This window comes from Equus asinus, chromosome 27, assembly GCF_041296235.1.
Source record: "Equus asinus isolate D_3611 breed Donkey chromosome 27, EquAss-T2T_v2, whole genome shotgun sequence".
Taxonomy (NCBI): domain Eukaryota; kingdom Metazoa; phylum Chordata; class Mammalia; order Perissodactyla; family Equidae; genus Equus; species Equus asinus.
Genome location: NC_091816.1, coordinates 24,832,634 through 24,856,372, shown reverse-complemented (window position 1 = coordinate 24,856,372; position 23,739 = coordinate 24,832,634). Strand labels below are relative to the sequence as shown.

The window sequence follows — 23,739 nt, the reverse complement described above, 5'->3', positions numbered from 1 at the left end:
CAGTTAGCCGCTTTGTGCTCTTGCGTCTGTAGCATCCAGACGTGCTGAGTTATCCTGTGTTTAGGTGCGCACACTTGCAGGGTGGGGCTTGGATGTGGAGAGATTTCTCAAATAAGATTTACTGTTGCATTAAAGTTCAATGAAATGCTTTTAGGTCCCTACATTTTCGATATCTCCCCTTCACACAGCAGCCACTGGGCTGGTTTCTCTAAGGCTATTTACTATATTCACAAATCTCCGTGTGATCAGAAGCCCAGTAAATCTCACAGATCTCCCTGATGGCTTTGTGTCACGAAGCTGTCAACCCCAGACGCCTGGAACACTGGATCTGGGAGGCTTGAGATTCAGGGGTTTAAACACACACCTTTTGTAAGACTTCTATGCTGGAGTTTCATTGATTCATTAGGGACCTAAGTCCTCAAGGGCTGAGAGTTCTCGCCTGTTTGGAAGTTTAGCTGACAAACTCTTGGTCGCCAGCTGTTTTCCACATGGATCTGGTCTCCGTCACAGGTCAGCTCATTTATAATGGAGCGGTTGGGTGAGGAGTGGTGGGTGGAAATGCCTGCAGATCTGTTATTGGCCATTTACCGCTTTCAGGTCCAGGAACCATGCCAGAAGGCCATGTGGCCATCAGCCCTGTTACCTGAGAGCTGCAAGGGGCCCCTAGCACTGAGTTTTCAGGGACACCCTGGTCTCCCATCACCTTAGGATTCTGTCCAGATTTCTTTTCAATGTAAAAAGTTCATAGCGTCGTATCCATTTTCCTTACTGAAGTGGGTTGGAAAGAGGGAAGAAGTAAGGAGAGAGAAATGGAGGCAATTTAAAGGAATGGTTGAAGCTATTGACTATTAAGAAAAGTGATCCAAAACTTAGAAACACAGCCAAAAAAATAACTGCCTGTCCCTTCAGTGTCATAGTGGAGCAGCAGCTAATAAACCTGCTTAAGCCTGGTGACTTAACGACGGGTTAGAGCCCAGATTCTGTAAACTTAGCTGTTAACCCGTAGGAAACTGACAGGATGAAAATTATTTCTGTCTGATAGAGAAAGCATTGCCAAAGATTATGGTTTGATTATCCTCTAAGTTATGAAGCATCTTTGCACCTACTAATAATTGTACCCCATCATTCTCCATAACTCTTGTTCTTCATGTGTGTGTTTCTCATATTCTCCTTTTAACCAGCCTTGTCATCTCCTGATTCCCTCAGTAATAAACTAATTCGAACTTTGACATAATTCTCTTATATGTATGGACTGAGCACTTGACAAAGTTTTAATTTGGAAAATTATACTTTGACAGGGCTTTGGAACTAGACAAATCTGGTTCCAAATTCTGGCTTCTCTTCTTGTTAACCTGGAGGTCTCAGATGAACGGCAAAGATCTCTCTAAACCTCAATTTCCCCGCCTGAAAATCCTCCTCAAAGGGCTGCACTGGGTATTAAATGAGCTGATGTGTGTAAAGGGCTTGACACACAGTAAAAGGGAGGTGAAGGGAAAGAAATGCCTCCCATTTCTGTTTTTCTTCCAGATGCCTCTAGATGGCTCTTCCCTGTGAGCCAAGCAAGGAGGAGACCCAAGTCTCTGCCAAGCCTGCCTTCTTGCCCCTTCTTCCTCAGAGGCACAGAGAGGAGGGACAAAAGTGCGGACATTTGAGCCAGCTGCCTCATGGCCTGTGGAAAGAACCCTCTTGTCATCCATCGACTCCTTTATTAGCACGAGCATCAACTGAGGTTCTGGGATCCTGGGGGAATTCCAGTGGACCGTGACAAAGGACAGTAGCTGTGTTTACTGCTCCAGTGGCCCAGTTGGTATTGGACCAACCATTTTGAGAGGCTGCATTGGTCAGTCTGCAGGGACCAACCTGGAGGCAGCTGCCCCGCCTCCTCCAGGCAGCCAGGGCTGCAAAGTGATTAGACACAAAAGCCTTTGACACGATGCTAGCTGATGGGCGTTGAAAACACCCACTCCCTTCTCTTTCTCCTTCTCCTTTCCTCTGTGCTAGAAGGTGTCTAGGTGTAAAGGTATGACTCAGGTTGGCAAAGCTCTATGAGCCCGGGAGGTGATGCTTCCGGGGCTCATCTCACACAGAGCTTGGATCAGCCCTTCTTACATAGACAAGTGCAGCTTCTGGGCTGAGCTGGCCTCTGCTGAAATGCTGTCCCTGGGTAGGACCCCATATGCAAGATCTTGACTGCCCCTCCTGCCTTCTGTCAAAGCCCATCTGTCCTGCATCCATTCTCTCTGCTTCTCAAACTAATAGCAGAGTGGACAAAGACCCTCTATAAGCAATCCTGGCTGGGAGAAATGTGTGTGTGTGTTTGCACACTCGTGTGTGAGGACTCTAAGTGCTCTTCAGATTACAGCTAGGAATTTGAGACAGAGCTGAACAGAAACCAAGAGGTGAGCTGTGGAGTTCTAAACATGCTCCTCCATCCAGGGCTCTCTGAATGGGAAGATAAATAATGATTCTTCTCTGCCTGAACACACACATCAAGAAAATTCATGATTCCTTGGAGTCACATTCTTGCATGAACAAGCCGCTACATGTAAAATGGTCTTGATTGTTCCAGACTGTTCTAGACCAAGAAAAAGTTGGCCCACAAAGGTCAATCCTTTATTCTGCTTTGCAAGAAAGTCACAAGACATGTTCTAATAATACATACTACGTAGGCTGATTGAAACAGGGTCTCCTTTTTTGTTGGAGAAGAGCCTAAATCATCCTACTGCTTTCCGCGGGCAGTATCATCTGGCTAATTATTTTGCCTTTTTTTCCCTCTCTCATTTCAAGCACTCATTTAGAGATGGTGAGTCTCCATCTTTCCACTCACTCTTCAAAGGGGCTGTTTCTGGCTAGCGTTGGCAGGATGAAGACCCCACAAGACAATGGCCCTGGCCTGGTTCCACCCTGACCAGGCCTTCACAGGCCAGCTCCGGAGGCATCATTCATGTGTTGACCATGCAAATGCGATCCGCTGGAGCTCCAGACCATTTACATAGACTACAACGTGAATGGTGCCGAGCTGGGCAGTGGGGTAGCACCAGGAGATACCATGTGGAGGCCTAGTCTGGGGCCACTTTTCTAGGCTTCCAGTTCTTTGTAGCCTTTTCTCTCTAAGGGAACTCAATGCTTTTGTTGAACACATACACACACACACATGATCACTACCACCACCATCCTCCCCCTTCTTAAATGCTGTGCTCCAAGGCAAAGATGGGATTCCCCTGAGTTCCATAGCTTTGCCATGTTGCTTAAAAAGGAAAAAAGAAAAACTTCTCTAGAAACAGAGAAACAGAAATGGAAACTTCTCTAGGAAACAGAGCCCAGAACTTATTCCTCCAGCATTCTCATATGCCTCAGGACAAGGAAGTCTGCTGGGATTGGCCAGCTTGCAGGCCAGCAGGGACCCAGGATTCTCATGGCTGTGTGCTCTGTGCTACTCTGTCTGTGAATCACTGGGATGAATACAGGGAGAGACCATACAGCTGTCAAGGCAAGATGAATGCAAAAAAGATTACACTGCCAGGCCAGCCGCAGTGGCCTACTGGTTAATTTCAGTGCGCTCTGCTTCCACGGCCCAGGGTTCTTTTCCTATACCACTCTGTTAGTGGACATGCTGTGCTGGCAGCTCACATACTAAAAAACAGAGGAAATTGGCATGGATGTTAGCTCAAGGTGAATCTTCCCCAGCAAAAAAAGAAAAAAGGAAAAAAGATTATACTGCCATACAGAGTGTTGGATTTTTGGGAGGTATTTGTATGACAACTATGTTCCAAATTTGGCATGGCAATAGGTGGGAGGGATGGCTAGCATTTTGGATATCTTGGAAACAGCATTGTATAGACATGAGCTATTCCAAAGTTCCAGCTTTGCTCATCTGTTGTGCATGCTGGGCTATTCTGCTTTGCTTGCACAAACTAGACTGCAACAGAATATTCCAGTTCACCACATGTGTGATTTTGCAGCACTTGTGGGCAAGAAAAAGAAAGAGTAGGTGGGAGATAGGATCACATAACACACACTACTTACAAACCATGTGTTGGAGAATATTTATTTAAAGGTTGCTTCCTCCAGACCCTGCCCCTTGCCTCTCCAACTCCCCACCAAACACCTAAACTTTTAAATATGTTACTTCTCAATTTTTAAGTATTTTAAACCTATATTGTCTCCAACCTGTCAATCAGAGTCTGAACCTTTGTGTGCCCTAAAGGACCCTCTTGATGGGTTTTCACAGAAGTGGAATCATTCTCAGAAGCAGTGAAAACAGGAGTGTGGAGGGTGATTGCAGCTCTCCGTGTTGGTTGGGGTGAAGGTGGTAAGAATGGGATTCATAATTGGTCAACTCTCCATCTCAGATGATCTTAGTTACGAGTCAACCACATCACGTAGCTAGTGCTAGTGATCTGTACACCGTGCCTATGGTATTCTGGCTCTCGAGGTCTGCCCAGCTTGAAACCAGGCTGTTTCTCTTCGGAGGATGAAGGTCCTCCCCTGGTCTCCACACTGCTTACTGTGGGTCTCCTGCCTTGACTCCACTCATGAGACCCACTCAGCAGCCAAGGTGACCCCATGTCCAGCCCTGGAAATGTGAGAGCCCCCAACATCCTTAGCCTTTTGGTTGCTGATTTCTACTGCAGACCCCTAGCTGGTCTCCCATCTTGACTTCCAATTCCGTTGATTTCTGAGACTGACTTGAGGCTTTGTCCTGACCTGTCGTGTTGATCAATTTCCCTGACACACTCCTGTGTGCTATTCAGGACAGCAGTACTGATTTCTGCATTTTTCAAATGGTGTATCATAGTTCCATGTGAAAGAAATAAAAAAGGTTCTATGTTCTAATATGCTAATGTGCTTTATATATTTCCAAGAAGAGGGTAGAGTAGACAATTTTTTCAAACTTATTCCACCACAGAACTTCCCTTTTTGCCGAATACTTAATATATTCTGAGACACAAGCATTCACTATGTCATGATTAGAGAAATGCTGACATTCATATTGCTTCTCCACTGTCAATCAACATAAAGAAGAAAGTCTCAAACCCCTGGAGACTTTCTTGCTCTCAATTCCACATTTCCAGAGAGTGCCTCTGCCTGAAATTATTTGCTCACAATTATTCTCTCATAGCAGTTAACAATCACCACGCGAGGGGCTCACCACCTCTCTGGGACATTATTCCACCTATAAGCCTTCTTAGTCCACTTTAGCATTGTGTCCTGGTCCTGTGTATTGGTCCTGGAAACAAGGAAGAAGAATGGTACGGCTAAGAATTTTGGACACTTACTTGAAGGAGTCAAGAGCATCGCTGACTGCATTGGCAAAATTGATATCCGTTGGGACATTTTTATATTCTAGGCAGTAAGTAGGTCTGACACCAAGAATCTCAACCTCACAGCCTAAGAAGGAAAAAGATGATAAATTGTTATTTTCTTCGATAACCAAGGTAGGGCTATGAGCCTATTCCAGGAAGCAAGCACCATTAGTCAAAATAAAATTTTTGTTCCTTTTCGTGAAATAAAGAACTTATTGTTTGCTTATAGGTGATGTATGCAACTGTAATTTTGCTTAATTGGAGCAGAACTTCTCAAACATTGTTCCTATGCGATATTGGTGTCCCATGACAGGGACTGACAAAAAACGGTTAATGGTAGTCTTTCCCAATTTGTAACAACAACAAAAAAGTTAATCAGTACACAGAAACGTCTCAGTTACAACTTTTTTTCCTGGGCTGGCCCAGTGGCATAGTTGGTAAGTTTGCACGCTCCACTTTGGCGGCCCAGGGTTTGCAAGTTCAGATCCCAGGCACGGACATACACACTGCTCATCAAGCCATGTTGTGGTGGAGTTCCATATACAAAACAGAGGAAGATTGGCACAAATGTTAGCTCAGCACAAATCTTCCTGAAGCAAAAATAGGAAGATTGGCAACAGATGTTAGCTCAGGGCCAATCTTCCTCACCAAAAAAAATAAATAAACAAAATAAAAAAATTTTTTCCCATACATTTTTTTACAACTACTAACTCTTCTAGTGTATCTTTGCCTATTCTAGAATCAAGTATTAGGCAGTACTTGATCAACCCTGGAATAATAAAATAAATATTTCATTAATCTAACTGGTCTTCGAGGTACTGCACTGATTAGCAAGCCTAAAAATCATTGAGTTAAAGCAAGGGTTCTGAGCCATGACCTTGACTCTCCCAAAATGAAGTAAAATGATGACAGGCCTTCAGATATCAGGAGCTTTTCTGCCCCAGACCTCTGGACAAGTAGAAGCAGTTGCCCTGAGGAAGACATACAACCTTATCATCAAAACACAGGGCCAGAGAGGGATGAGCCAATCTCAGTTTAGGTTAGTTGAGTATATTTACTGGGCAACTACTGTAAACTAGTTGCTATGTTCAGACATACTGGAAACAAAAATTTGTCAGCCAAGGTCTCCTGCCTGGAGCATCCCAGAGTGGAGCCTAGTGGGAGGAGTCTTACATGAAAACAGTGTGATATGTGAAGTCTAAAGTGACGTGCACATTCACCGGGTGGTGTGGGAGCTCAGATGAAGGGCATTTAATTCAGATATTATCTCCTCCTGGAAGCCTTCTTCAAATCCCCAGGTTGGGCTCAGTCTGATAGACTGCATTTAGCCGATGAGTCAGGGGATGGAGGTGGGGAAGAAAGGGATGTCCCGAGCAAAGAGAGCAGCAGAAGCAAAAGTTCAGAGGTGAGAAGCAATAAGGCGTGTGTAGAACTGTCAGATGAGGAGTGTCAGGAGACCAGATGTGGGCTTTCCTGGAGCCCAGGGACAATGATTTCCAAGGTGGAACTGAGTAAAACTGGGACAAGTTGGGAGTGTGAGGAGAAGGGAAACACACTCCTGGCTACATCTGCCAGTTGGTTACAGCTGATTTACAAGAAGGTGGGGCAGCCTCCAGGAAGAACTCCTTCCACTGGCATATCATAGCAAAGTCTTAGGACTCTCTGCCTGGTGTCTTGGGTTCAAGGAGAGCAAGGTCTGTCTAGGACAACTGAGAGAGACCTAAATGTGGGCAGCTGCCTTTCCAAGTCTTGTTTATTGAGTGAGATGAATAGGCTAGATGACCCAAGAGAAAATCCTGCCCATGGGTTCTTGGAAAATATCTATTATCATAAGAAATGCCAGTGGGATTCTGACTGGTTATAATACTTTAGATACCTGTGTTTTATTGTTGAAGGTTATTTGCGAAGCTTTATTGTTCTATCCAAGCTGTTTATTCAATAATATATGAAGGGCATGCTTTGTATCCACTCTGTGTTCAGTGTCAGCAACCCCAAAGCAAATAAGATGTCACCTACCCTTCCAAACTTTTAACAGCCTTATATAATGTGGCCAGGTGTCTGCTTCTAGCACATCTGACACATGGGTATGTGAGTTTGCAAATATTGGAATTGTGACCATGGTTTTGTAGATGCAAGAAACTGCACACTTTTTTTGTGTTTGCACATTAATATCAAACCATGTGTAGTTTTGTATAGTAAACAATAATGTTTGTTAATATTACCAATCATATGTTGTCTTAAAACTTTTATTGGATTAAAATGAATCTGTACTTAACACTGGTGTAGTAATATAGTTTACCTGAGAAATTTGTCTTGTCTCAGGTTAAAGTAGGATATAAATGACTTTTTATTGATTAATTACATGTAAAATTCTATAGTGAAGGTCGAGACAATATCTGGCAATGTACATCTGCTGTTACACTGTTGCGTAATTTTTTACTTTAAAAAATCACAGTGAATTTTAACTTAATCAAGAACCACGGCAGCATCCTACCAAAGGCTGTGGGTAGGACAGGAGAACTGAGAGAAATTCTCCCAAAGTACATAAATCCTTCACTAAGTGCAAAGCAAGAGCTCATCAAAGGCTAGGGACAGAAGCTCAGCACGGAGAGAGATCTTCCAAGTTGCAGAAAGTTGGAGACAATACTGGAGAGAAAAAGAACTCAGTGATCCTGAATGTTGGCAGCATAAGCTCTCTATGAAAAGAATAGAGAGTGCTCCACTGGACAAATTCCAACATCTGCCAAAGGGATAGTTCTTACCTTCCCCCACGATCTTTGAAGCTCGTGGCAAAGTGAATCTAATAAAGCTTCAAAGAAAGCCCAGAGCCAGCCCTGCGGGCCTCATGGTTAAAGTTGGGTGTTCTCACTGCTTCAGCATCCTGGGTTCACTTCCCAGTCACGGAACCACACCACTCATCTGTCAGTAGCCATGTTGTGGCAGCTGCTCACATGGAAGAACTAGAAGGACTTACAACTAGGACATACAACCATGTACTGGGGCTCAGGGGAGGAAAAACAAATTATTGACTATTTAAAGCAAAACTAATAACAATATATTATGGGGTTTATAACACATGTATAACTAAAATAGATGACAATAAGAATATAAAGAGTATACACGTGGACAAATTAAAAACACTAACTTCATTTTTGAAGTAATGTAATATTACTTTAAGATAGAACATGGATAAGTTAAGGATGCATGTTGGTATGTCCAGAATAACTATCAGAAAAAAAGAGAATAAAATCTGAAATCAATAGGGAAGATATAATAAAATTCTGAAAGTACTCAATTAATGGAAAAGAAGACAGGGAAGGGGCAACAGAGGAATAAAAACAGTTAAGACAAATTAAAAAAGTACCAACATGGCAGGCTTTAACCCAAGCATATTAACAATTACGTCAAACGTAAATGAGCTAAACACTTTATTTAAAAGGCAAAGATAGTCAGACTGGATAAAAATTAGACCCAAATATATGCTATCTATAAGAGAAATTTTTAAAAAATACACCAGTTAAAAAGAAAGGGGTGGAGGGGCTGGCCCCGTGGCCGAGTGGTTAAGTTCATGCGCTCCGCTGCAGGCGGCCCAGTGTTTCGTTGGTTCGAATCCTGGGCGCGGACATGGCACTGCTCATCAAACCACGCTGAGGCAGCGTCCCACGTACCACAACTAGAAGAACCCACAACGAAGAATATACAACTATGTACCAGGGGCTTTGGGGAGAAAAAGGAAAAAATAAAATCTTTAAAAAAAAAAAAAAAAGAAAGGGGTGGAAAAAAGTTATATCATGTAACAACAAGTGGAAGCAAGTTGATATGTTTATATGTCAAAGTAGATTTCTATAAAATGTCAAATGATAGTGAAGATGAGAAACTGGAACTGTTTGTAATTTTCTGGCGGGACAGTAGAATGACATGGCTACTTTGTAAAATTGTTCAACAGTTTCCTACAAAATCAAGTATACAAATGAACCAGCAATTTTACCCCTGGGCATATACACAAAAGAAATGAAAACGTATGTCTACAAAAAGACTTGTACAAGCATGTTCATAGTACCCTTAGTTATAATAGCTCCAAACTGGAAATAACCCAGGTATCCATAAATAGGAGAGTGGAAAACAATTTTTTAAATATTTATGCTATGAAATACTACTCAACAATGAAAAAGAATAAACCACTGATAATGCCAGATGAGGAGTGTATCTCAAAAACATTATATTGAACAAAGGAAGGCAGACACAAGAGTATATGTGGTGTGATTCCATTTATATGAACCCTGGGAATGTAAAACCAATCTGTGACAACACAAATCAGAAAGCTTTTCCCTCTGGGGATGGGGAGTGCTTGCCTGGAAGGGGGAAGGACTGTGGAAAAGTTCTGCATCTTGATTTGGGTGGCAGTTACACAGATGCATGCAACTTTGCAAATGCATTGGGAGGTAATGCCAGGGAAGGAAACGAAAGCACTTTCATTGTTGCTGGAGGGAAATGATCATTGATACATAATGTTTCATTCTAGACATTGATTTAAAAGATTGAAGATACCGAAGAAAAGTTGCATGCATAACTTCCAAATGACTAAAAGAAGCTTAAAAAATTAATCAAATATCAACATACATGAAAAATGGGGAATAAAGGAAATATCCAGGAAACAGTAATACTGAAAACATAATAAAAGAGAAAACCAACTAAAATGACACAGAAAAGTTCAATATAAAAGGATGAACCAACTCCCCTCCCCAAAGGTAAATGGAAAAATCAAGTATGTCAATAGTGTTAAAGTAGATTATGGTCTCAAAAGTTTGAAACAGCTACAAATCCACATTAACGGTTAAGAATATGTATGATTACTTATATATTATAAATATACACAACGCACACACAAAGCCTTGAAAATATAAGGTGAAAAATTGCAATCTTGGTGGAAGATTTCAACAACAGTTCAAGATATAAAGAATAAACACTCTAAATCTAGGGGCTTGCCATGTGACATAGTGGTTAAGTTCAGTGTGTTCTGCTTCAGTGGCCCAGGTTTGTGGGGTTGGATCCCGAGTGCGGACGGGCACCGCTTGTCAGCCATGCTATGGTGGCAACCCACATATAAAGTAGAGGAAGATTGGCACAGATGTTGGCTGAGGGCTAATTTTCCTCAAGCAAGAAAAAGAGGAATATTGGCAACAGATGTTAGCTCAGAGCTAACACTGGCTAATCTTCCTCACCAAAAAAATTATATATAAATATATACAACATAATATAATATAATATAATACAATTATATATATACACATACATTTATATGTAAAGGGATTAGAGGATTTGAATGATCGTATCAATAAGCTGGATTTAATAGATATTGAAAATTTTTGTGTGATTATAGAATGTTCATTATTTTCAAACATAACAGCTGGAAAAATGCATCATATTCTGGTTCACAGAGAAAATCTCAATAGCTTCCAAAAAGCAGAGATTTTATAGGCCACAACACATATTTTCTGACCACAGGTAATAAAATTAGGAATTAATCATAACAGTTAACCAAAAATAAATCCAACTCCTTAAAAAAGGAAACCTTTATGTAACTTGATGTAAAAAGGAAATGAAAACTTCACAGACAGCCTGGTTATTAAAAGAGTGAAAATTCTACATTTCAAAACTTCGTGGGATGCATTTTTTTCTCTCAGATCAGAAGCAAATCAGGTGTGTTGCCATCACCACTGTAATTTATTACTGTCATAGAGCTTCTTATCAAGGCAATTAATAAGAAATAGAAATAAAAAATGAGTGCTGGAAATCAGGACGTATGCATGACAGTTCCTCTATGGGGACATTTTTAAAACTTTTTGTCTGTAACCTGTGGCAAAATACTCATATTGCTTCATGACACAGTACACAAACACGCACACACACTCTCACAGTGGAAACCAACGTTTCACCAAACTATGAGCAATGCACGCTAACACTTTCTTGTTCTGTTCTATTCCATTCTGCTCTATTCTATTCCGCTCTATTCCATTCCATTCCATTCCATTCTGTTCTATTCTATTCCATTCCGTTCTATTCTATGTGGCCTTTTTTTTTTAAATGCTGATTAGCAATCCATACACTGATTTCACTGTCCACCAAGGATCAAGACCTGTATTTGAGAAACATCAACGTAAGGCATAGACCTGGGTGTGGATTCCTGAGTCGCACTCATCCATTGAGAGTAAGGTTGTTAGACAATATTCATACAAACTTTTTGAATGCATACTTTGCCTAGCAAACCACTTCTGGGAACACATTCCAAGAAAATAAAGTTGTATACACAAGCATCTTCATTGCAATGTTATTTATAATATAAAATTAAGAAGCAATTGAAACATTTGGTGATAGAGGTATGGTTAAACTATGGTACATCCACATCATGAAATCCATACAGGCATTGAAATCATTACGTCATTTGTATTTACTGGCACAATATTTTAGGTGAAAGAAGACTGGTAAATAGTACGTAAAGGATGATTTCATTTTTGTAAATGTTTATAGCATATTTGCATCAAAAAAAGTGTGGAAATGAATATAACAAAATATTAAAAAGAGCAAAATTTGGGTGGCTGGTTTGGTAGAATTTTTTTGGCTAAACGGAAGTCATTCGGAACTCCCTTCTCCCTTTCTATCTCTCACTACAGAAAGAGGAAAGCTTCCTCAGCTCCCCACAGTCCCCTGTGGCTAGGATATGGTCATGTGACCCAGAACTAGCGTTGAGATCTGCTGAGGAGCTTCGAGTGGGAAGCTTTGCTTCCATATGAAAGATAAGGGTGCATCACTGGTACTGCATCTTCCCCTGTTTTCCAGTTTAGAATGCAGGCTGTGAGGACATGATTGCTGGATCTGCAGCAGCCGTCTTGAAACCAGAGGCAACAAGCATGAAGATAGAAAGTAAATATGCTAAAATGTAGCAGAAGGATATAATGAGCCTAGGTTTTTAAAATGACACTGTTAAGCAGCTGAACCACACAAAGAACTTCTTGTAACATGATACAAACAAATTTCCATGTGTTTACCCACTATGCACTCTTAGCTAAGTTTTCTATTGCTCACAGCAGACAGTCCCTAATTGATACAGAGGGATCATAGTTGACTTTTATATTCATAACATTGCTTATCGAGTTGAATTAACTTTACTAAAGTAAGTAACACGTTATCTTTGTAATAAGAAACTAAACATGTTTTTAGTGATGACTTGCAACTTCCTTCTAATATACTGATTAGGACACAAAAGTTTATTGTATGAACATCTAGTTTTAAGAATTATAAATAATGCTGACATAAACATTCTTGTGCATGTTATTTGATGCATTTAGTATGCAGTTCTGTTGGAATATATGTAGGAGTAGAATTGCTAGATTGGGGGTATGCATATGTTCAACTTTATTAGTTAATGCCAAAGAGTTTTTCAAAGCTGTTATATTAATTTGCTCCCCTAAGCACTTTATGGGACTTATAGTTGCTCCATCCTTGTCATCACTTGGATTTGTCAGTTTTCAAATTAACCATTTTCCATTTTGGTGGGTGTGTAGAGTTACCTCATTGTAGTTTTGTTTTGCATTTTCTAATAATCAATGATGTTGAGTATCTTCACATATATTTATTGACTATTTGGTTGCTCAATTATGTAAAGTGTCAGCTCAAAACTCTTCTAGATTTTTCTACTGAGTTGACTTTTTTTGGTAGTTCTTCATATATTCCAGATATGAACTAGTTTGTTATATCTCCTTTCACTTTCTGATTATTTTTTGCCCTTCTTAATGATGTCTTTTCAAGAAGTTTGTAATCTTAATGACTACTCCCTCAGCCATTTTTCTGTATTATTAATGCTATTTTTTCCTGTTTTAAATATTTGTCTCAGCCAAGGTCATGAGGTTATTCACCTATGTGTTCTCAGAGAAGCTTTGTGTTTTCCATTTTTCCATTTAGTCTACCATCCACCTGGAATTATCTAGAATTAATTTTTATGTATGGTGTTAGATAGGATTCAGGAGATATATATATTGATATATATATCTGAATATATATATTGATATATATATCTGAATATATATATATTGTTCTAGCATAATTTTTTTAAAAGGCCATCTTTCATTACTGCTCTAAAGTCATCCTGGTCATAAATCAGGTATTGACCATATATTTGTGGATCTGTTTCAAGAACCCTAATCTTTACCCTTGGCCCATTTGTCTACTCATGCATAAATACCATTTTGTGTTCATTTGAGTAACTTTAAAATAAGTTTTTATATCTAATGGAGTAAATCTTCCTGTTTTGTTCATCTGACCAAGATTGTCTTTGCTCTTCTTAACTCTGCATTTCTGTATAAATTTTAGAATCAACCTGTCAATTCACACACACACACACACACATGCACAAACTGTTGGGATTGTGATTGGGATTACATTGAATCTATAGGTCAAATTTGAGAAAACTGATGTAATATTAAGGCTTCTAATTCATAAGCATAATATGTTCCTCCACTTTTTAAGGTCTTTTTATGTTTCTCTAGATAATTTTCTGTGTAAAGTTCTTGAACCATTTTTCATAGATTTATTCCTACATCTTTTATGTTTTTGATTCTATTGTAAATGGTATTGGTTTTTAAATTTTATTTTCTAATTTTTTGTTCCTAGTACATATAAATACAATAATTTTTTGATATTGACCTTATATCAAAAGACTTATCTTATTAAGTCTAAAAGTGAATTCATTTGGGTTTTTGCAGAAAGAATCATGTATGAATAATGACATTTTTTTCTTTTTAATTTTTTAATTCTTAATTTTTTTTGGTGAGGAAGATTGGCCCTGAGCTAACACCTGTGCCAATCTTCCTCTGCTTTGTATATGGGACACTGCCACAGCATGGCTTGATGAGCGGAGTGTAGGTCTGTGCCTGGGATCTGAACCCACGAACCCTGGGCCGCTGAAGTGGAGTTCACAAACTTAACCACTACACCACCGGGCTGGCCCCTAATTGTCTTATTTTTATTCCCGCCCTCCCTGCCACATCCCCTCTGGATAGGACCTCCAGTACAAGACTGACTGGAAGCCATGGTAGGAGCACCCTTATCTCATTTGTGAACACATTCACCATCAACTGTGATGTTTGCTGGAGGTTTTTTGGTAGATATTCTTGATCAGATTAAGGATGCAGTTTATTAGTTAGTAAAGTTTTTTCTAATCAATTCTAGTTTACTAGTTTTTATTATGAATGTTGTTGCATGTTATCAAATACTTTTTATATATCTACTGAGATGATCAAATGGTTTTTTACCTTTATTCTGTTGCTGTTGTGAATTATACTGATTGATTTTTAAATATTAAACCTATCTTTTATTCCTGTAATAAACGCAGTTTGGTTGGCATATATTATTCTATTTATGTATTGATAGATTCAGTTTGCAAATATTTTATTTAGAATTTTTATATCTATACTCATGAAAAAGATTGTTCTATAATTTGACTTTCCTTTGATGTCCTTGCCCCATTTTAGTATCAAGCTTATGCTGACATCATTATGGAAGTGATTTTTCTTTAAACATTCTCTGAAAGAACGTAAGATTGGTGTTAGTTTCTCCTTAAATGTTTGGGAATTTCACTAAGGGAGGCATCTAATACTGAGGAATTCTGTTAGGGAAGGTTTTTGGAGATTTAATTTAAAAATAGATATAGACATATTCCAATTTTCTTTTCTCTTTGTCAGTATTGGTAATTTTCCCCCAGAAATTTGTTTATTTTATCTATATTTTCAAATGCATTGGCATAACATTTTTCACTATATTATTTTATTGGCTTTTTAATATCTGTAGTTTCTAGGTTGATGCCCTGTTTTCCATTTTAATACTGGTTATTTGTGTCTTCTCTATTTCTTGATAAGCCTTGTCAAGTTTTCATTCATTTTATTAGTTTTTTCTAAGAACAAATGTGGCTTTGTCAATTTTCTCCATTGTATGTTTGGTTTCTATTTCATTCATTTCTGCTTTTATTTTTATTGTTTCCTTTTTTCTATTTTGGTGGAATTTAATTTGCTTTGAGATGATTTGCTTTTTGGATAAAATTATTTTAATGAAATAATTATTTATTATTTTTATATTAATATAATATAATGTATATTAATATATTATTATTAATATAATAATTATAAATTAATTAAAACAATAGACATATTTATTTAATAAAATTATTATCACTATTATTATTATTCACTACTTTTACCTACATATTTACATTTTCTGTGTCTCTTCATTTCTTCCCCCATCTCTGTGCTTCCGTCTGTGATCATATTTGTTCTGCCTGAAGAATTTAGTATTTCCTTTCCTCTAAACCTGCTGGCAATAAATTCTCTCAGTTTTCTGTCTCTAGAAGAAGTTATTATTTTGCCTTCATTTTTGAAGGATGTTTTCACTCAGTATAGAATTTGGGGTTGATAATTATCTTTTTATCATTTTGAGGCTATCATTCCATTCTTTTTCTGGATTCTGATACTTCTGTTGGAAAGTCAGCTGTCAGTCTTGTTACTGCTTTGAACAATTTTCTCTGGCTGCTTTTATGATTTTCTCATTGTCTGTGGTTTTGAGCAGTTCTGAAATTAATGATGTTCTTCCATAAGTTTCTTGGCATGCTTTGAATCTATGATTTCACATCTCTTGTGTGTTTTGTGAAGTTCTCCATCATTATGTCTCACATATTGCTTGTGTCATTCTTTCTCTCCAACCTGTCTGTGGTCTTTTCACCAGGTCCCATATGTCTCTTACCTCATTTTCCGCATTATTCATCCTTTTGCCTCTTTACATTTAAGCTGGATAGCTATCTTCAGTTCTAGAATTCACTTTTTAAAAGGATTCTAGTTTATTAATGCAAGTCTCCATTTTGTCATTCAGTTCTTTCATCATAGCTCTCTTAAAGTCCACATCTGATATCTGGATCACCAGTGGGTTTGAGTCTGTTTTCTTTTTTCCTTGTGATTTTTCAGTCAAGACTTGTCTGTGTCTTTCTCCTGATTTTTCAGGCTTGTTTTCCTATATTCTGGTTATATTTTATAATTGAATGCTGCATATTGCATATGGAAAATAGTAGCTATCATTTAACACTGCATATGTTATCTTTTTCTAAAAAGCATGTGCTTTTGCTTATGATGGGCATCTAGGCTATGGGCAGACCATCTTAATCCAGAGGAGATTTAGTCAAGGATTGAGATGATTTAAAGCTCAGCTCTGTCTTTATGAAGGTTTCAGTCCTCAAGAAGTTTTCACCCCTTATCTATTTCTAGCTCATTCTAATTCCTAGGGTGTTAGCCTTTATTGTCCCAAATGAAGATCTGGGATGTTTACTGGATTTCTTCCCCTTGGTGGGTCATGAACTCCAATTTTTGTCATTTCCCCCATCCTGTGATTTTTGTCAAAAGCTCAGTTCAGTTTCTTAGCCTCTCAACTACTGCTTTTGAGATGAGTATTTGGATGAAGGGGATTCAGTTGCCAGACACACTTCTTTCTCTAGGTCTTGGCGTGTGTCTGATCCTTCACACATGTGCACACATACACACTGTCCAGCAGCTTTTCTAGTTGGTGCTGAAGAGAAGAGTTATTTCAAAACAACGTAGCCTGCCATTGTACCAAGTGGAACCCCAAAGTTCAATAAATAATTTTTAAACATACATAGTTACATTTTATTGGAAATGTATCTCATAATAAAAGGAATAGGAGTACTTTAAAAAATCAGTTCATATATCCATAGATGAATAGGACTGATCTCTAGAATGAGGCAAGTTCAGAATCCACTCTATTCCTATTTGTTACATCTAAGTGCTAAGAAAGTTGTTCACATAAATAAGTAGATGGAAATAGAAGTAGCTTGTTGTACCAATGTCATTTAATTCTTTGAACTGCTTGTTTGAGTGCCAACATTCACAAAGTGATCTATCATCATAAATTTTTAACTAATGTTTCAGCTGACAACTCAATTAAGTTTTTCTTAAATAATTTAAAAGCCAGCATTGGAAACTACTTGATTTTTTACAAAGTTTTGTCATTTTGTCACTAGACACATTCACTTTCTCAACACCTACACTGGTATTTTGGTGTATTTTACATATTGGGGCAAGGCGCTTAGTAAGGTTCTTGATGGCTGAGGGGTATTCCTTGCTTACGTAAAGTAGGATAAGGTTGTGTTTTTAGTGAGGACAATTTTTGCAATATATATGAAAGTTGATTCCCTTAAAATTAATCTTGGGAGCTGGCCCCGTGGCCAAGCGGTTAAGATCACGCGCTCCACTTCAGTGGGCCAGGGTTTTGCAGGTTCGGATCCTGGGCGCGGACATGGCACCACTCATCAGGCCATGCTGAGATAGCATCCCACATAGCACAACCAGAGGCACTCACAACTAGAATTTACAACTATGTACCAGAGGTTTTGGGGAGAAGAAGAAAAAAAAAAGAAGATTGGCAACAGACGTTAGCTCAGGTGCCAATCTTTAAACAAAAAAATTAATCCTGCTCTTAGAAACCCTTGGGAACCCAGTTTGAAGACCCCTGAACTAGAAAACAAGACAGTAGAACTCTACTCTAAGAGAACCGTGATGTGCAGAACACAGCCGGGCATGAGGTAGTGTATGGAGTTGGAGCTAAGATATGGCTGATAGTTATATAATTTATTGTCCTCAGGGCTGTCCCAGCGCTGAGCTCTGTAAGCAAAGCAGAGAGGAAAAACCTTCACAGCAGAGCAAATGGGGTACTATCATTTACTGTCTCTTTAGATAATCAGAGAGCCAGATGATGGGCTGAGAAGATCGCGTCTCAACCCATCAGAGATGCCTTGAATGCGAGTCCTGCAGACACGGTTAGTTTGGACAGAAGCTACAAACCTCCGTGTAGCCCTGAGAAGGGATTAGACTAGCACCCAACTGGACAGAACCTGCGGCAAGTGCATCCTTCTGCTCTCTCTGTCCAGAACGGTCTCTCCTTGGTGAAATCTCAAAGGCAAAAACATTCACCTTACCTCTAATCTTAAAACCCAGAATGCATGAATGACTGGCGAAGGAAACAGTCAGCAAGAAATGACAACCACAACGCCATGGAACATGGGAATTAGAGAAACTGGTAGTTTCAGAAAGAGCAAGCCTAATTATTCCTAGGTGAATTAGTGTGGGTGCCTTGTTTTGTTTTCTTTAGTCTTTATCTGATGGAAAATCAGCAGACTGGAGGGGGGTGTGTTGTGTGGATCCCACGAGGTAGTTCTCTGATCTGCAGTCTGCGGGCCCCTTTCTGGATCCACCACAGGCTCAATCTGTGACTGTGGGCGTGTTGCTCAATCTCTTGGGCTGCTGCCTGCAGGCCATGTTCATGGCTTCATAGGGAGCACAGACTCTGGTCCACTGAGGTCACTGCAGGTCACCCATCTCCCCACCCCCAACCCCTGCCCTGTGGCTGGAGAAAGCAGAGGTTTCTGAATCTCCGCACAGGATCTGTAGGGAAACAAAGGCAATGCTGGGATCTCGTTTCCAAGTTTCAAAGACCAAGCAGGAACTTCGGAGTAAGATTTTGGTTTCACAAACTCTTGGAGGGCACAGTTTGGCTTTACTCTATCTTGTTTCCTCATCATTCCCATGGAAATTTGAGGGAATTGCTCTTCATTAGGGTTCATTTTTTTTAGGACGTTGTCTTATCTCTGTCTAGAGTCCACCCTGCTGCTGGATATTCTCACCAGGCTGGGTGAATAGCCTCTTCTAATAACTAGATCCTGAGTAGAAGCACAGAGTGAGAGGGAACTTACGGGACATCCACATAGGCTGTCACCAAGCCCAGGCACCTTGTGCACAAAAAAATCCAAATTTTTTTAAAGGCATTTCTTCTTCAAAACACTTAACTTCCATGTATCAAAAAATCATTTTAATATACAGGCACACCTTGGAGATACTGAGTGTTTGGTTCCAGACCACCACAATAAAGCAAGTCACATGAAAGTTTTGGTTTCCCAGTGCATATAAAAGTTATATTTACACTATACTGTAGTCTATAAAGTGTGAAATAGCATTCTGTCTAGAAGAAACAATCTGCATACCCTATTTAAAAAATACTTTATTGCTAAAAAATGCTAACCATCATCTGAGCCTTCAGTGAGTCAGAATCCTTTTGCTGTTAGAGGGTCTTGCCTTCGATTTGTAAAAACCTCAATATCTTCGAAGTGCAATAAGCAAGGTATGCCTGTACCTATTTTGTCACGATAACACTTGACTGCCACGGGCCAAGAAAATTGTCAAAATATTCACATCTACAATGTGAACGATGCCCCCATGGATATGGCATCCTTGCAATTCACAGCCCTTCATGGCAGCCCTACATCAAACCCTTTTCTTTTACAGCTAAGAAGACAAAGTCCTCAGACAGGAGAAGTGAATGTCTCAAGTTCTCCCTGTCACGCAGCGATCAGTATTCATGGCCCTGGGACTTTTCACCACGCACACTGCTTTCCTAAATGGCCCTTGCTTCCTGGCAACTCTCTCCAAGGACCACCAAGTTGAGCCCATAAAAATCACGTTTCTCTAAACTTCCCAGAGCACAGGTTTTGCCTTCCAAGTGCAGCCCCGCTTGCCAACTTTGACACATCTTGTAACAATAAGCCCCATGAGCCGCCTTTTATGTGATAGGAGGCAGGTGTACAACTGTGGGATGCATGTCTCAAGAGAGCTTATTAAAACAGCTAAGCCAATTAACTCTCTTAGAAACAAGTAACCTTTTCCAGGAAAACACATCTGAAGCATAGGAGCTTGTGGGAACAAGTCCTTGGGGAAAGTGTGGCCTTTGATCTCAGAGCCCCTTTCCCCAGGGTCGGCGTGGCCCCCAGGGCCGGAAGACCTCTGACGTTGGCTCTCTTCTGATGTAGGGAGAGGGCAGTGGGCTGGCCCGAGCACGGGCTGCAGCCTGGCCTTGTGTGCAGGGGCTGCAAGCAAGCCCGGAAGACAAAGGAGATGAGAAGCAACTCATCATTGGAGCGGGTTCCTAAAACACGACTGAAGATGACTCACTGGGCGTAGAAAGTGAGTAATAGGAAAGCAAGGTGAGAAGGAACGTGTGCCTAACCCAGCTGGGTCTCCACTTTACGAAGGCGGTGGTGAAACTACAGGGAGGCAGAAAGAGGCCAAAGGTGGGTTTTTCATCTTGGCATCTGCTAGTTAGCTTCAGATGGGGACAAGTTTCTGGCCCAAGGTCAGGGACTGCACTCCTCCCAAGTGGGAGCAGGGCAGGACCAAATGCCTGATACTGGATGATGGCCCTGGCTGCCCCCTTGTGTAAGCTGTCATCTTCCAGTCTGAGGCACATGCTTCAAGATCATCTGAATCTTGTGAATCATTACAGGATCACAGCGACACCATGCTGCCCCGGTGGAAGCCATCTTGACTTCCATCTTGACTTGGAGATGGAAGACATCTGCAAGCTGGGGGTTTCCTGTGTTTGGATCCCCTCAGACTGGACCTGCTCAGGATACAAGATGCCAAGGAGCCTTGACTACAGAGCTCAGCCCTGCCAGTCATTTTGCTAGAACTCTATATGGAGTTCTATGGGCCACATGGAGCTCTTGGTGGGAATTAACCTTGACCCCAGACAAGCTCTCCAGCAGGCAGGATGCCAAAATCAGCCCATTGACCTTGCGAAACAAGGGCCTAGCCAGGGCTCCTCATCTCCCAACCCCTCAAATTCGAGTCTAGGAGCTCCAAGCCTTACAAACAGCCCTTTTCCCCCACAGTGTGTCTTGTGGGACCTTGGTCTCCCCAACCGCTGAGGTGGTTCTGAGCCACTCCTAGGACCAGCCACTCCTAGGGACCAGGAGTGAGTGCTGTGCATGTGGGCCCTACAAAGACACTTTGCTACCGTCCTTGGGCAAACAGCCTGCGGGCCAGTCCAGGGGCCACACTGCCTGGCGTTAAGCTCCACCTCTGTGAGATGACATGTGTATGGTTCACTCCATCCATAGTTTCTTTGCTCCTGCCCTGAGACATCAAAAAGCTGGGCCCTGTCCTCCCTCCCTTGTCTGATGAGCCTGTAGCCATCTCCCTGTGTCCACCCTTTTCCTGAGAACCCCTCCTTCCTGTCCCTTACTGGTCCTGAGGGCCTGTCCCAGAATCCTCTTGGTGATTCTAAACAGGGCTTGTGTTTCACTCCGCGGTCTTTGCTGCAAGTATGTATTTAAATTCTTAACCTTGCAGCTTTCTCCTGGGCTCTGAGTGACCTGGGCCTGAGCACTGCCCCTGTATGACCCACTAGACTGCATGGGCACAGGTTGAAGCTCCTGTGTTAGAATCTGGGGGAGGGGGGGACGATTACAGCTAGTCAACTTATTCTCTGGCCAGATACTCTACACAGTGCATCTCATTTCACATGCCCAACAAGCCTGAGCGTCATTCTTGTTGGACAGAACATGAAACTGGAGCACAGACAGGTTAGGTGACTGTCCCCAGGTATCAGCAGGGAGGTGGCTGAATTGGTCTAGAAGCTACGTGCCGGCTCTTTTCTTTAAATTTCCCTGAGGTTCTCAAGCGCTCCAGCGAAGTGCTGGAAGCACAGCAAGGAGAGCAGGAGGGGACAGAGCTCTCTGCACACAAAGGGCTCTGGGGGGGAAAGTGTCCCTCTCTGTCCCGACACTGTGCAATCCCTGTGACAAATGCTGGGTCAGGCAGCCGGCGGCCCACCGGCCCAGTTGGGAAACGCACAGCAGAGGTGGCTGAGCCCACCTGCCCAGGACCACCAGGAGGTGTTTGGCCCCAATGAAGACTGTGGCGCAGGCCTTGGAGCATGGATTCAGACTGCCCTCAGCCACGAAATCTCAAACTCCAGCATCCTTTGCTGAGGACTGATCCAACACAGGAAGGGCCAACTTTGGGCCCCTTTCTTCACCTTATCTGGACCCTTCCCTCTGAATCCGTCACTCCTGGGCTCTGGAGAGTTGGGCAGGCAAACCTGGGAAGGTGGTGGGCGCCCTTCCCAGGTGGTGCGTGCAGGAGACCTCATGCAGGCCCTGGAGTCAGAAAGCCAAGGGTGGCAGCCCAGCTCCCTTATTTCCTGGCTGCCTGTTCTCTGAACTTCCACTTCCTCATTTGAAAAGTGGGGATAATAGTAATTTCTTCAGACCATTCTGGGGATTATGTAGGATTATGTATGTGAGGTGCTGGGCTCACTTTAGTTAGATGCTCAAACTACCCATTTCTTATCTTCTCTCTGACAGGTCAGAGATGGCTACAATGTCTTGGATTCAAATACGCCAGCACCAACGCAGAGTGACGCTGGGGGATATTCTAACCATGACTGGGGCGGGGGAGAGAGAGTGAGGGAAAGAGGATTCCCAGGACAGTTGAACCAGCAGAGAAAGGAGTGTTGGGCTGGAGGAGACCCTGCCCTGGGACGGGGAGAGGAGTCAGAGACGGGCACATCAGGTGGACCGTGCCAGAAAAGCTGCAACGTCTTTAGCCATGGTTCTCAGCCTTGCCATACATTTGAATCAATGAGATTTTTTTTTTTATTTTGGCTGAGGAAGATTTGTCTGGAGCAAACATCTGTGCCAATCGTCCTCCAATTTATATGTGGGTCGCCGCCATAGCATGGCTGATGAGTGTAGTAGGTCTGCACCCAGGATCTGAACCTGCGTGCAAACCCAGGCCGCCTACACGGAGAGGGCTGAACTTAACCACTAGGCCACAGGGCCAGGCCTGGGGGAACTTTTTTTGTTTTTTTACTGGGAAAGATTCACCCTGAGCTAACATCTGTTACCAATCTTCCTCTCTCTCTCTTTTTTTTTCCCTCCCTAAAACCCCAGTATATGGTTGTATATTCCAGTCGTAAGTCCTTCTCATTCTTCTGTGTGAGCTGCCACAGCATGGCTACTGACAGATGACTGGTGTGGTTCTGCGCCCGAGAAATGAACCTTGGCCACCAAAGCACAGAAGGCTGAACTTTAACCGCTAGGCCATCAGGGCTGGCTCAACAGGGAACTTTTAAGAACACTGCTGCAGGGGCCCTGACCCCAAACCAATTAAGTTGGGAACTCTGAGGGTACGGTCTGGGCACTGGTAATTTATGACAGCCTCAGGTGATTCTTCTCTGTGTCCAGGGTGGAGAATCACTCCTAAGGAGGAAGAAACAGGGACAGAGACTGAAAAAGTAAGTTTGCCTCTTAAAGGGCAAGAATGGAGGAGCCGGTAGGGAGGAAAGAGCATCATTAGAGGCCACTCCTGGGAGCTCGAAGGGTGGGCATCCTGCTTCATATAGAATTCTGATTTGCAGCCTGGTGACCACAGGGAAGAACCCTGGACTCAGACGTGGCCTTGAACAGGAGGGGTGGGCAACAGCCTTTCCCTGGAGTCCTCTGGCGAGACCCCTGCAGGAAGAGGGGTCCTCCCTGTAGCAGCCAAGC

The 23,739-nt window shown here is 41.6% G+C and overlaps 1 protein-coding gene across 2 annotated transcripts in view; it reads right to left on the bottom strand.

Annotated features, from left to right (window-relative positions):
- ENPP6 (ectonucleotide pyrophosphatase/phosphodiesterase 6) overlaps positions 1–23,739 on the bottom strand; it is a 109,157-nt gene that overhangs the window by 33,241 nt on the left and 52,177 nt on the right. For both annotated transcript variants that reach the window (XM_014839488.3, XM_044760623.2), the window contains one exon: positions 5,280–5,391. In XM_014839488.3, coding sequence (XP_014694974.2) covers positions 5,280–5,391 — 112 coding nt within the window. The remainder of the gene's footprint in view (positions 1–5,279; positions 5,392–23,739) is intronic.